Here is a 15,426-nt window from a genome sequence, read left to right on the forward strand (position 1 = left end):
GAGCCGTGTGGAATCCATGTTGGAAAGGATCACAATTTTGCGCGTGATCAAGATATTCCTATGAGTCCACGGGGAAAATGAAACACGAAAACTTCCCAAGTGCACTTTTGTGTAATAATCACATCATCAGGGGAGACACAATAGAGAAATATAACAGTCAGTTGATTTACATCGAAGAGACGAAGCTAGGACGCCATTTGGTAAACATGTGATTGTCCAAAACATACAACGAGCGTTCATAAACTTATCATTTTACAAATCTTATCAACAATAAAGTTATCTAATTTCTACAGACTATCACTAATATTAAGATTATAATTCTTTGTGTATTTAATAATAGAAGATTCAATGATATTTCTCTTGGTAATAGAGTTAGAGTTAACAACTGAGGTGGCGTTACTCCAGTCAATGATATGATCATAGTTTTTAACATGATTAAACAAGGCATTTGATTCTTGTCCCGTTCTTATACTATATTTATGTTGCTTAAGTCTAACAGAATGATCCTTACCAATCTGCCCAACATGAAATTTATCACTGTTTCCACAAGGAACTTTATAGATGCAACCATGAGAATTTTCTGGTGCATTCCTGATTGAGATATTCTTTATAGTATTATTGTTGCTAAAGGCAACATTTACATTAAAGGATTTAAGCAACATAGGAAGCAAAGTGAAATTATTATTAAAAGGGAGAACTAAAAGATTCTTGTTGTCAATGGGAGGTTTGGGCTCAACTCTATAAAATGATCTCTTTGCTAACTTAAGGGATTTATCAATGAAAGACCTAGGGTACTTTAACTTAGATCCAATAAAATATATCTTCTCAAACTCATCATCAATAAACGCTGGACTGCAAATACGTAATGCCCTTAGGAACATAGATTGAAATGATGATGATTTAACTCTGTCATGTTGGGATGAGTAATAATGGATATATGAGCATACATTGGTGGGTTTTCTGTATATGCTAAACTTAAACTTGTTTCCTTGTCTATGGATCATGCAATGTAAAAATGGTAACATACCATTATTTTCATTTTCTACAGTAAATTTGATGGAAGGTACTAAATTGTTAAGTAAGGGGAGAAATATTTGTAAATTTTCATTTGTTGGCCAAACACAAAGAACATCATCTAGATACCTAAACCAAATTGCATTAGAAGGTAAGATATCCTTTAGTAATTTTGTTTCAAAAAATTCCATATAAAGATTACTTAGTACAGGTGAAAGAGGGTTACCCATTGCCATACCAAATTTTTGAGCATAATAATCCCCATTAAATTAAAATACGCAGTCTTTTATACACAATTCTATCAGCTCAATGAAATTAGACTTTGAAACAGGTAAATGAATATCATCCAAGACATCAAATAAATATTCTAAAAGGTCATCAACTGGAACTTTAGTGAAAAGTGAGGAAACATCAAAGCTAACTAGTTTGAAATCAAAATTAATATTGATATTGTTTAGCTTGTTGACTAAATCTACATTGTTCATGATATTAGAATTTGATACCTTACCCACTAAAGGGCTTAATAAGGAAACTAACCATTTTGATAATTTATATGTCATAGAGCCTACTGAACTCACTATAGGTCTTGCTGGAAAATTTTGTTTATGTGTTTTGATAAGTCCATACATATATGGCAATGAAGGGGACAAAGATGACAAATTTTTGATTAGAGAAATGATACCTTTCAACAACAACTTCATTTCTTTATTGAAGTGAGAATTAACTGCTTCTAAGGGATTTCTACTAAGTTTAGAATATGTTGTGTTATCATTTAGAAGACCATTCATTTTAGATAAATAGTTACTTTTGTCTAAAATCACAACAGTGTTAGCCTTATCTGCTTTAGTAATATGTATACCCTTGTCTTTTTTGAAGGTATTAATAGCTCTTATGAATTTTTTAGGGCAATTAGCTTCCACTGGTTTTGACAAACTGGTATACACTAAACCCTTGGAAATATCAATATCATCATTACTTAAATTACTGTATTTTTCTAAATTACTAAAAGACTTTGTGGGCATCAACACAGCTGGCTTCTCTTTTAGAGCACACAAAACTTAAAACCATAGCCTAATGCACACAAGGGAAACTATACTAGTTGTTTAATTTGACAGGTTTACCCAAAAGATGGTTTGTGTTCTTGGGCTAGTCGCTGTTTCAATAAGATGGTCCCCAAATACGATTTAGTGACAATTGTAGCCTATTACGTTCTTTCCTTAAATTTATCATTGCAATAGTCCAACATCCGGTTCTTCCATGTGTCGGTATTCTCATTTGAAGGGAAGTTTCTTCTCTCTTGAAATGCGAAAAGCTTCCTCCATTTCAAGTTTCTTTGAAATTTAATATCTATCTTTAAAAATAATAATTTGAAATTGGTCAAAAGGTCGATCAGCAGCTGCAACAAACGTTGAGGTAGGAACAGATCTTGGCATCACTTGTTCATCAAGGCATTTTCCCAAGGAATTCAAAAAGTAACTTCAGTTGGTGAGCCTTTATAGCGATTTGGAGAAAGCAGTAACGAAAGGAGAAAGTCCAGGACAGATTGTAGAGAATAATAGAAGAGCCGTGTGGAATCCATGTTGGAAAGGATCACAATTTTTCGCGTGATCAAGATATTCCTATGAGTCCACGGGGGAAAAAAAACACGAAAACTTCCCAAGGGGCAAATTTTGTGTAATAATCACATCATCAGGGGGGACACAATAGAGAAATATAACAGTCAGTTATTTACATGAAGAGACGAAGCTAGGACGCCATTTGGTAAACATGTGATTTCCAAAACATACAACGAACGTTCATAAACTTATCATTTTACAAAACTTATCAACAATAAAGTTATCTAATTTCTACAGACATCACTAATATTAAGATTATAATTCTTTGTGTATTTTAAAAATAGAAGATTCCAATATTTTCTCTTTGGGAATAGAGTTAGAGTTAACAACTGAGGTGGCGTTTTCTCCAGTCCCAAAGATATATCCTAGTTTTTAACATGATAAACAAGGCATTTGATTCTGTCCCGTTCTTATACTATATTTATGTTGCTTAAGTCTAACAGAATGATCCTTACCAATCTGCCCAACATAAATTTATCACTGTTTCCACAAGGAACTTTTTAGATCAACCATGAGAATTTTCTGGTGCATTCCTGATTTAGATATTCTTTAAAGTATTATTGTTGCTAAAAAGGGAACATTTACATTAAAGGATTAACAACATAGGAAGCAAAGTGAAATTTTTATTAAAAGGGAGAACTAAAAGAAATTTTTGTTGTCAATGGAGGTTTGGGCTCAACTCATAAAATGAATTTTTTGCTAACTTAAGGGGTTTATCAATGAAAGACCTAGGGTACTTTAACTTAGATCCAATAAAATAATATCTTCTCAAACTCATCATCAATAAACGCTGGACTGCAAATACGTAATGCCCTTTGGAACATAGATTGAAATGATGATGATTTTTAAATCTGTCATGTTGGATGAGTAATAATGGATATATGAGCATACATTGGTGGGTTTTCTGTATATGCTAAACTTAAACTTGTTTCCTTGTCTAATGGGTCATGCAATTAAAAATGGAAAAATACCATTATTTTCATTTTTCTACAGTAAATTTGATGGAAGGTACTAAATTGTTAAGTAAGGGAGAAATATTTTTAAATTTTCATTTGTTGGCCAAACACAAAGAACATCATCTAATACCTAAACCAAATTGCTTTAGAAGTAAGATATCCTTTAGAAATTTTTTGTTTCAAAAAATTCCATATAAAGATTACTTAGTACAGGTGAAAGAGGGTTACCCATTGCCATACCAAATTTTTGAGCAAATTTAATCCCCATTAAATTAAAAAAACGCAGTCTTTTAATACACAATTCTATCAGCTCAATGAAATTAGACTTTGAAACAGGTAAATGAATATCATCCAAGACATCAAATAAATATTCTAAAAGGTCATCAACTGGAACTTTAGTGAAAAGTGAGGAAACATCAAAGCTAACATTTTGAAATCAAAATTAATATTGATATTGTTTAGCTTGTGACTAAATCTACATTGTTCATGATATTAGAATTTGATACCTTACCCACTAAAGGGCTTAATAAGGAAACTAACCATTTTGATAATTTATATGTCCATAGAGCCTACTGAACTCACTATAGGTCCTTGCTGGAAAATTTTGTTTATGTGTTTTGATAAGTCCATACATATATGGCAATGAAGGGGACAAAGATGACAAATTTTTGATTAGAGAAATGAACCTTTCAACAACAACTTCATTTTTTTATTGAAGTGAAAATTTAACTGCTTCAAGGGATTTCTACTAAGTTTAGAATATGTTGTGTTATCATTAGAAAAAACCTTTCATTTTAGATAAAAAAGTTACTTTTTCTAAAATCACAACAGTGTTAGCCTTATCTGCTTTAGTAATATTATACCCTGTCTTTTTGAAGGTATTAATAGCTCTTATGAATTTTTTAGGCAATTAGCTTCCCCCTGGTTTGACAAACTGGTATAACACTAAACCCTTGGAAATATCATATCATCTTTACTTAAATCTACTGTATTTTTCTAAATTACTAAAAGACTTTGTTGAAAATACAGTAATCAAGTAATGAGGGCCCTTAATATTTGTAAGGTTTAGTGTATGCCAGTCAACACTTTAAAACACATTAAACAAACCTTCAAAATACTCACCCCAAATCTCCTTCTCACTTCACCCACTACTTGTAATCACCTCCCCGTAAACCCGCTTCACTGATGTTCCCCCTTTGTTTCCCTGTCTTAAGCACTTTAAATTTTCCTCATTCCAAAACACTTTTATTCCCCCTAAAATTTTAAAGGGTACTATCTCACCCCAACTCTCATTTGCTCGCTTTTTCACCTCTTGCGCCTTTCTTTTGACCTCTTGCCTCTTTATTTTATACACCTCCCACTCATTTGCATTATTTCCCCGCAAAAATCGTTCAAATGTCTCTCTCTTCTCTTTCACTAATAATCTTACTTCTTTTCTCACCACTCACTACCCTTTCTAATATGCCCACCTCCCACGGTTCTCATGACAAACATCTTTTGCGCAACCCATCACTGCTTGCCTAAATACATCCCATTCCTCCCACACTCCTCTTATGTCCTTTGTTCTCACCTTTTTCCATTCTGTACTCAGTCTCTCCTGGTACTTCCTCACACAAGTATCCTTCCTAAGCTCACTTACTCTCACCACTCTCTTCACCCCAACATTATCTCTTCTTTTCTGAAAACCTCTACAAACCTTCACCTTCGCCTACACAAGATAATGATCAGACATCCCTCCAGTTGCACCTCTCAGCACATTAACATCCAAAAGTCTCTCTTTCGCGCGCCAATCAATTAACATGTAATCCAATAACGATCTCTAGCCATCTCTCCTACTTACATACATGTACTTATGTATATCTCTCTTTTTAAAGCAGGTATTCCCAATCACCAGTCCTTTCTCAGCACATAAATCTACAAGCTCTTCACCATTTCCATTTACAACACTGAACAAAACCCCATGTACACCCAATTAAATTTCCCTTTAACGACCACCTTACTTACCTTTGCATTCAAATCAACCCATTACTATAAACCCATCCTCGTGCAAATTTAAAAATACTGACACCCCCACTCAGCTGCTCCCCAAAAGCACTTGCCTCTCATGATCTTTCTTCTCATGCCCAGGTGAATATACACCCATCTCTCTCCATCCACTTTCAGTTTTACCCATATCAATCAGGAGTTCACTTTCTTACACTCTAACCCATACTCTCACCGCTCCTGTTTCAAGAGTACTACTACTCTCTTTCCCTTGCTCTTGTCTTCTCACTAACCCGTGACTTTAATCCCAAAACATTCTCAAACCACTCTTCCCCTTACCCTTGAGCTTCGTTTCACTCAGAGCCAAAACATCCAGGTTCCTTTCCTCAAACACACTATCTATCTCTCCCTTTTTCTCGTATATATAATTTTAAAATAAATATATATTAATATATATATAAAATTATTTTAATATATATATATAATATAATATTATATATAATTTTTAAAATTCTTTTTCTTTAAAAAATATACCCATTTCCCCGTTTGCGAGGAGCGTTAAAAACAAAGGACTGGACCTTTTTTTTGGGAAATCCTCACACGGGCCCTCTTTCCTTTTTTTTGGAAATTAAAAAAAAAAAAAAAAAAAGAAGGGGGGGATTTCCACCCCCCCTCCTCCCCTTTTTTTCGCCTTCCCACCACACACAGGGAAAAACGTGGAATATTCTCCCTGGGGATAGGGGATTAAGAAAACTCCCACGATTTCCCCGCGTGTCGAGAAGGCGACTAAAAGGGGAGGGAGCGGGGGTGGAAACTCCCCCTCGTTTTTTTTTTTTCTTTTTCCAAAAGAAGGAACAGAGGGGCCAGGTGAGGAATTCCAAAAAAGGCCCAGTCCCCCTGTTCTTAACGCTCCCTCGCAAACGCGGCAAGGGCGAATATTTTTAAAAAAAAGAAAAAAAAAATATATTATAATATAATATTATAAAATTTTATAAATATAATATAATTTTATTATATACACATATTTAATATATATAAATATAATAAAATTTTTATTTTATATACATAAATATAATTTTAAAATATATGTATTAAATAATATATAAATTATATATATAAAAATATAATAATATTAAAAAATATAATATATATAATTAAATTAAATATAAATATATATATATATATATAATATAAAAAATATAAAAATTTAATATAAAATAAATATAAATAATTATCCCTGGGGATAGCGGTAAAAAATTTCTTCCCACGCATTCCTCACATGTCTTTAAGGCGATAGGGGGGAGGGGAGCGGACCAGAAATCCTCCCCTCCCTGTTTTTTTAACTTTCAAAAAGGGGGAAACAGAAGGAGCCCCACGGGGGGATACTCACCTCCTCTAGACCAGAGGGGGTGTCAAATGGGTGGTTTAAAACCAAGGTAAAAAAAGGAGAGATGGGTGTAGTTTGAAAAAGGAAACGGGAGTTTTGGCTCGAGTAAAACGAATCCAAGGGTAAAGGGGAAGAGTGGTTTTGGGGAATGTCTTAGAAGACAACACAAGGGAAGGAGTAAATACCCTGAAACAGGTTTTTTGTGGGGTATGTGTAGAAGTAAGTAAGAAAAATTCCGTTTAAATATGGGTAAAACTGAATTTGATGGAGACAGATGGTAAATTATTGGTTATGCACCGGGCATGGAAGAAAAGATCAGAAGGCAAGTGTTTTGGGAGCAGATGAAGAGTGGTTAGGGTTTTGATGCAAAAGACCGGTTATAGTATGGTGTTTTGAATGCAAAGTTAGAATGTGGAAGGGAAAAAAATTGGTATACATTTGGTGAGTTTTAAAAAAAAATATGAAGAGCTGTAGATTTAGTCTGAAAAGGGGGCTGATTTGGGAATACTTGGTTAAAAAGCGAGAAAACATAGGTACACTATAGGAGGAGAGATGGCCCAAAAGCGTTATTGGGTTACAGTTAAAAAGACAGGCCGCGAAAAGAGACTTTTTGGGTGTTAAAGTGCGAGAGGGCAACTGGAGGATGTCTGATCATTAACTTGTGGAGGCTAAGGTGAAATTCTACGGTTTTTAGAAAAGAAGAGTGAATGTTTGGTGAAGAGGGTGGTGAGAGTAAGTGGCTTGGGAAAGGGGAAATTTGTGAGGAAGTACCCGGGGAAAACGAGTACAGAATGAAAAAAGGTGAGAGCAATGGGAAAAAGGGGAGTGGGGGGGGAATGGGGTAATTAGGGGAAACAGTGGGGTGCCAAAGCTTGGGCATGAGAAGCGGGAGGTGGGTTGATTTGAAAGGGAGGGGTGGGGGGATAAAAATAAGAAAAATTTTGTGAAAAAGAAGAGAGAGGCATTGGGCATTTTGCAGGGAAAGAATGCAATTGATGGGGAAAGTATAAACAAAGAGACAGGAGGTCAAGAGAAAGGGGCAAAGGGAAAAAAAAGGGAAAGAGAGTTGGGGTTTAGAGAGTATCATTAAATTTAGGGAGAAAAAAAAAAGATGTTTTTAAAGGGGGTAAATAAAGTGGTAAGACAAGGACAAATGGGGAAATTTTGTGAAGGGCCTAATGGGGAGTGAAACAATAGTGGGGGTGAAAGGAATTGGGGTAGTAAATTTTAAGGTTTTTTGAATGTGTTTTTTTTTTTAAGATAGATCTAAAAAGGGTGTTTGGGCGAGGTGGGTGTAAAGTGAGAGGTTAGGAAAATGATTTGGGAAACAGAAAGAGTAGTAAAAGCTTTTCGGTAGATGAAAGCCGGGAAAAGGGAGCAGGTTTGGATGGTATTGCACTGAATCTATTAAAAAAAAGGGGGGGGGACTGCATTTGGGGACTGGTTGGAAGGTTATTTAATGTAGAAGAATCATGGTGAGGTCCTGAGGTTGCGAAAAGCGTGCAAATGCCATTGTACAAAGGCAAAGGGAATAAGAGTGGGCCAAATTACAGAGGGAAATTTGTTTTAGTACCCGAAAAAAATATAGAGGGTATTGATTTAAGGGTGAAAGCATGTAAAGAGCATCAATTGGGGGGTCATGTAGTTTTCAGAGTGGTAGAGGATGTGTGGCAGGTGTTTTCTTCGAAGAAAGTATGTAAAAATAAATTTGAAACAAAGGTTTGTATGTGGCATTTTTGATCGGGGAAACAAAAGATAAGTGATAAATGCTTCGAAGGAAATTTAAAATATTGGGTGGGGGCATTTTTTAGAAGCAGTGAAAAGTTTTTTCGAGGATGTAAGGCAGGTACGTTAGGAAGAGGGAAAATGATTGGTTCTAGTGAATGTGGTTTTGCGACAGGGTGTGTGATGTCTCCATGGTTTTTTAAATTTTGTTTTTGGAGGGTTGTTAGGGGGGGAACGAAAAAATTTTGAAAGAGGCAAGTAGCTTCTATTGTAAATGAAGAGTTTGGGGAAATGAGTTATTTTTTCGCTGATGATAAAGCCGGGTGGATAAATTCAGGGAGAAACCCAAACGGTACTGATTTTGTAAAGTTGTAAAAGAAAAAGTTAAGAGAAAATGCGAAAAGAGAAAGGTTATTGGGTACAGTGGGGTTGAGGGCAATCAATTTGAGGTAAGCTTGCTGGAGGAAGTGAAGTGTTTTAGATATATGGGAGTGGATCTGGCAGCGGATGGAACCATGGAAGCGGAAGTGAATCATAGGGTGGGAGAGGGGGCGAAAATTCTGGGAGCCTTGAAGAATGTTTGGAAGTCGAGAACATTATCTCGGAAAGCAAAAATGGGTATGTTTGAAGGAATAGTGGTTTCCAACAATGTTGTATGGTTGCGAGGCGTGGGCTATGGATAGAGTTGTGCGCAGGAGGGTGGATGTGCTGGAAATGAGATGTTTGAGGACAATATGTGGTGTGAGGTGGTTTGATCTAGTAAGTAATGTAAGGGTGAGAGAGATGTGTGGAAATAAAAAGAGCGTGGTTGAGAGAGCAGAAGAGGGTGTTTTGAAATGGTTTGGTCACATGGAGAGAATGAGTGGGGAAAGATTGACCAAGAGGATATATGTGTCAGAGGTGGAGGGAACGAGGAGAAGTGGGAGACCAAATTGGAGGTGGAAAGATGGAGTGAAAAAGGTTTTGAGTGATCGGGGCCTGAACATGCAAGATGGTGAAAGGCGTGCAAGGAATAGAGTGAATTGGAACGATGTGGTATACAGGGGTTGACGTGCTGTCAATGGATTGAATCAGGGCATGTGAAGCGTCTGGGGTATACCATGCAAAGTGTGTGTGGCCTGGATGTGGAAAGGGAGCTGTGGTTTCAGTGCACTATTACATGAGAGCTAGCGACTGAGTGTGAACGAATGGGGCCTTTGTTGTCTTTTCCTAGCGCTACCTCGTACACATGAGGGGGGAGGGGGCTGTTATTCCATGTGTGGCGAGGTGGCGATGGGAACAAATAAAGGCAGACAGTATGAATTATGTACATGTGTATATATGTATATGTCTGTGTGTGTATATATATGTGTACATTGAGATGTATAGGTATGTATGTTGTGCGTGTGTGGACATGTATGTATATACATGTGTATGTGGGCGGGTTGGGCCATTCTTTCGTCTGTTTCCTTGCGCTACCTCGCTAACGCGGGAGACAGCGACAAAGCAAAATAAATAATGAATAAATATTTCCCTACGCCACCCCGCAAACGCGGGAGACAGCGGCAAAAGAAAAAGAAAAAAAATTGTGCGCATGTGTGTATATGTGTGTGTCTGTTTGTGTATATATATGTGTGTACGTTGGGATGTGTGGATGTATATGTTTGCGTGTCTGGACGTGTGTGTGTGTGTGCATGTGTGTGGGGGTGGGTTGGGCCATTTCTTTTGTCTGTTTACTTGCACTACCTCTCGGGCACGGGGGGCAGCGACAAAGCAAAATAACAATAAAAAAAAAGATATATATATATATATATATATATATATATATATATATATATATATATATATATATATATATATATATATATACATTTATATATATATACATACGAATACAGTGCATATGAGCACGGATATCATGGAACAATTGATGCTCTCCAACAACTTGGCTATGATCCCCTTAATAGGGAAATGACTTGTTATCGAAAAGCCATATTCCTTTAAGGAGCGATAATAGTGTAACTGTTAGTATTTCCGACAACCACGCAAAGGTCCAGGATTCAAACCCAGGACCTTATGAGTGGTAGGCGGAAGCGCTACTGCTAGGCTATGATCGCCCTAATAGGGAAATGACTGTTCGATCACTAAGTTATCGAATACTCTTTAGCTCACATCCATGAGCAACGGTCATATCCCATCAGTCTCTCATTACCAGCAGAAAGGATTTTACAGAACCTAACTGTGCAAACGTGGTGGATATGGACACGAAATTAGTGCACATGAACGCGCTTTTAGTGAACACATAAACATTCAACATCCACGGTTCGAACCCAGAACCTTATGCTTGTTAGGCAAAAGCGCTACGGCTAGGCTATGATTGCCCCTAATAGGGAAATGACTATTCGATCGCTAAGGAATCGAATACCATTTGTCTCACGTACATGAGCAACGGGGTCTAGACCTGTCAGTTCCCATGAGGCTCACGAATCCAGTAGATTTCATTTTACAGATACAATAATAATAATGATAATAATAATAATAATAAAAGTAATAATAATGATAATAATAATAATGATAATGATAGTAATAATAATAATAAAATAATAATAAAATGATAATAATAATATTAATAGTAATGCTAATAGTAAAAATAATAACAATGATAATGATAATCATAATACTAATAATAATAATAATAATAATAATGATAATAATAAAATAATAATAATGATAATGATAATAATAATAATAATAATAATAATAATAATAATAATAATAATAATGATAATAATAATAATAATGATAATAATAATAATAATAATGATAATAATAATAATAATAATAATAATAATAATAATAATAATATAATAATAATAATAATAATAATAATAATAATATTGATAATAAGAATGTTTCCATTTATCTCTTGTTTTTCACAAACTATAAATCGCTTTCAAGATTACTTTCTTACTCTCCCTAAAGTTTGTTAATACTCGCTTACCGCGGCTATTTTCTTTTTTCTCTTTTTTAGCTCCTGAAACTTCCTCTTGACCCCTGCCTCTTTCTCTTGTACATTTTCCACTCACTCACACACCACCCCTATAGGTAATGTCCATGCAACTCTCTCCTCTCTTTCACAAGCGTCTTAAATCCATCATCCCACAACTCGTTACTTTTTTCACCTGCCCGTCACCCACCTTCCGCATACCATATACCACTTTCGTACATACCACAAATATAGTGCATATGAGCGCATACTTCCATATAACACATAATACCCTCCAATATCGTATCTATATATATGACGCCTGCTAAAATTGGAATTCCCTCAAAGGGGTCGCCACGGCAACAGCGTCTCCTTAACTAAAGAACTCCTGTGCGGCTTCTTAGTTTTTTGTGCCTCATCCTTAACAGGCCACTGGCAGAAGGTAAGTCTAGCGTAGTCTTTGCAGAGGCTCCTATCTAATGTTCCCAGTGACTGCTTGTATCTAATGCTCCTACACACTGCTTTTACCTAATGTTTCTTCCTAATAATCCTGCCTAAATGTTCCTACCTGCAACTTCTCTTTACTGATCCTACAATTTTGCCAAAAGGCACGGCTATCGCATAGTGCTCACCACAGGGAAATCTAGAGTTACGAAGAATGAGCTGCGTGAGTTGTGTTGTCAGGTGTTACATATGACATGGAGAGATTGTTTGTTTGTGGACAGAATACCAGGAGTCCACATGTTAGGAAGGCAGAAAGAAAAGACAGCTACCTTAGTCAGAGGAGTGCAACTTGACAACCACTAAAGTGCAGGCTCACTAAGCAGATGTTTTGAATTAATCACTAAGCACATGTTTTGAATTAATCACATATACTGATGTATGTACGTTGTCCACTTTTAATGAATATTTACATTTGTGTGTATCTGGTGCATTCATTTACATTTTTTCTTTTCAGGAAATATATACCTAAATGCATTTATTCATTGGACTACCCTCGTACTTCAGTGCCTTAGAGATCAAAGCAACAGGTGTTTCCATTTTATCCCAGGTGGAGACGTCAAGTAAGACCCTTCTGCAGGATTTAAAGGAGTTGGTGACAAAGGTAGAGATCGACCTATTCCTGGTCATGATGCTACTGCTGGGCTGCAACTGGGGTTTCATTGAGAGTTATCTCTTCGTCTTCCTCAAGGAACTCAACGCTCCCAACTATCTCCTTGGTAATGAAAAAAACCGCACGGTTTTGTTAAATCTTAGGGAGTTACGATGTTAACCTGAGTGGTCATCCTCAGTTTTTACCACACTATGGAGGGCAAATGAAAATTAATCTAGATCAAAATTACAGGTCCAGAGGAATGATTCTGATTACTTAGGAGGCTCAATTGTCTGCTTTTATTCATGATGAGACAAAGGTGAGTGAAAGAGTGTTAACATTACTCATCAATCGACAGATCAGAGATAAACTTATGATTTCAAAAGTGGCGGAGGCAGAGTACATACAGCATTGACGCCAGTTACTGATTCAGGTAGGTAGTTTCCACGTGTTACCTTAAAGCAAGTATAGATATTCCAGAGCTTCTGTTGGAAGGGGGGATTTTATCGAAAAAGGCATGGAGGAAGAGCGTAGTTGACTGCAAAATTGGTGGGAAGTGCCCACTAGATATATAGTAGGTTATAGGCTAAGACCACATAATATTTTTTGTTATCGTGTTAAGATAATAACAAATCATTAAGGATACACTCTGAAATGGATGGAATGGTGTACTACAGGAAGATGGTGGATAAGAGAAGATGACAGTTGAGAATTACCTCAAAGGATAGGAAGAGGTCAGGGAATGATCGCTACATTTAGTGGTCGTCACTGAGTTTGAGTATGGCCAATACTTGTCTATAATGATACGAGGATGACCATAACTGTGCGTAGTATAGATGAAAATAGAATATGGCAAACAATAAGTTTGTACTGATACTGGTAAGAGCGATCGGTAAAGGATATATGGGGCTTTCTGAGAATTTATGTCAGCAATCTATTGGGTAGAAATATAGCAAAAATGGTAACACGACAGAAAAGTGTATGCCCATGGAAGGGATACGAAAAAATTACTGCGAGGTGATGAAACAGTAGAACCGAGCTCGAAAATACAGCAGTCCAATACAAAGGCAAATTCAAGCGTTATGGATGCACTGAAGAAACCAATAACAGCGACCACATGGAGGTATGTTGGGGTGTGAGGAGAGAGTGAGAGATAAACTGATTCAGCATGTGAATGAAAATCAATAGACGTCTGGTTCCAGAGATCATGTTACCTTCGAAAAAAAAGATATGTTATAGAAAAAATTGAGTATAAAATTAAAGGAAAAAAGAAAAAGAAATGCAGATATCATAGACAACAGTAAATGAGGAACTCCTGCTATTAGATATCCCTTGTCCCTGATCTGCTGTTCAGCACCACAACTGAGCCATCTGTGCTGAAACAGACCACAGGAAGAACATCTCCATCTTAGCCATATGAATATCATTAGTAATTAATAGACTAATCAGTGTGAAGACAGCCTGTTTTTTATAGCTAAAGACATGGAACGGGCAAATATACCCTAGTTATGACCTTTTCGGGTGAAAATACTATGGGTATCATAAAAACAATCCACAGACTGGCTGCACGAAGACGAGCGAAAGTATCATAACGGTCAGGCCTCATGTGGTCGGTCTCAAAGCAGAAACTATGGGAAACATGTGTGCCATGGATCCAAGCCTAAGTGAAAGGAACACAAACTGACATCTCACAAAAGCATTAATCTAAAAATCTGTGGAACAGATGACCTCCGGCTCCAAACACCTGTCATCAAAAAAAATTCAACACTCCTTTTGAAGGATTCGCTGCATCTCCTTTTCACCGCATCTCTTTCCTGTTATGACATTCCCATTTGTCTCCTCCACCAATGTTCTCATTCGTTCTCTTGTCCGGAAAAGAGGAACTGATGTGTTTGTGTAAAGAGGATGGTGGTGAAAGTAAATGAGTTTGGTAAAGACGCTTGTTTAAAGAGATAACATGAGAAAGATTATACTAATGGAAGATAACATGAAGAATGGAAGTTGTTTGGAGACGCAATTCTTGCATGTACGAAAGAGGTATATGGTATGCGGAAGGTTGGTGATGGGTAGGTGAATTAGAGTAGCGAGTTGTGGGTTGATGGATTTAAGATGCTTGTGTAAGAGGAGAGAGTTGCATGGACATTACTTATAGGGATGGTGTGCGAGTGAGTGGAAAATGTACAAGAGAAAGAGGCAGGGGTCAAGAGGAAGTTCCAGGAGCTAAAAAAGGAAAAAAGAAATATAACCGCGGTAAGCGAGTAGCAACAAACTTTAGGGAGAATAAGAAAATAATTTTGAAAGCGATTTATAGCGTAAGAAAAACAAGAGAATAGATAGAAACATTACTATTATTACCATTATTATTATCATTATCATTATTATTATCATCATTCTTATTATTATTATTACTATTATTATTATTATTATTATTATTATTATTATTATTATTATTATTATTATTATTATTATTATCATTATTATTATTATTATCATTATCATTATAATTATTATTATTATTATTATTATCATTATTATTATTATTATTATTATTATTATTATTATTATTATTATTATTATTATTATTATCATTATTATTATTATTATTATCATTATCATTATTACTATTATTATTATCATCATTTCTATTATTATTGTTATTATTATTATTATCATCATTATCATTATTA

At 35.8% G+C, this 15,426-nt stretch overlaps 1 protein-coding gene across 1 annotated transcript in view; it reads left to right on the top strand.

Moving 5' to 3' along the window:
• LOC139757505 (major facilitator superfamily domain-containing protein 6-like) overlaps window positions 1-15,426 on the top strand; it is a 67,340-nt gene that overhangs the window by 31,057 nt on the left and 20,857 nt on the right. The window contains exon 3 of the mRNA XM_071678018.1: window positions 12,698-12,866. Coding sequence (XP_071534119.1) covers window positions 12,698-12,866 — 169 coding nt within the window. The remainder of the gene's footprint in view (window positions 1-12,697; window positions 12,867-15,426) is intronic.

The sequence above is a fragment of the Panulirus ornatus genome, chromosome 27 (genome assembly GCF_036320965.1).
Source record: "Panulirus ornatus isolate Po-2019 chromosome 27, ASM3632096v1, whole genome shotgun sequence".
Lineage (NCBI taxonomy): Eukaryota > Metazoa > Arthropoda > Malacostraca > Decapoda > Palinuridae > Panulirus > Panulirus ornatus.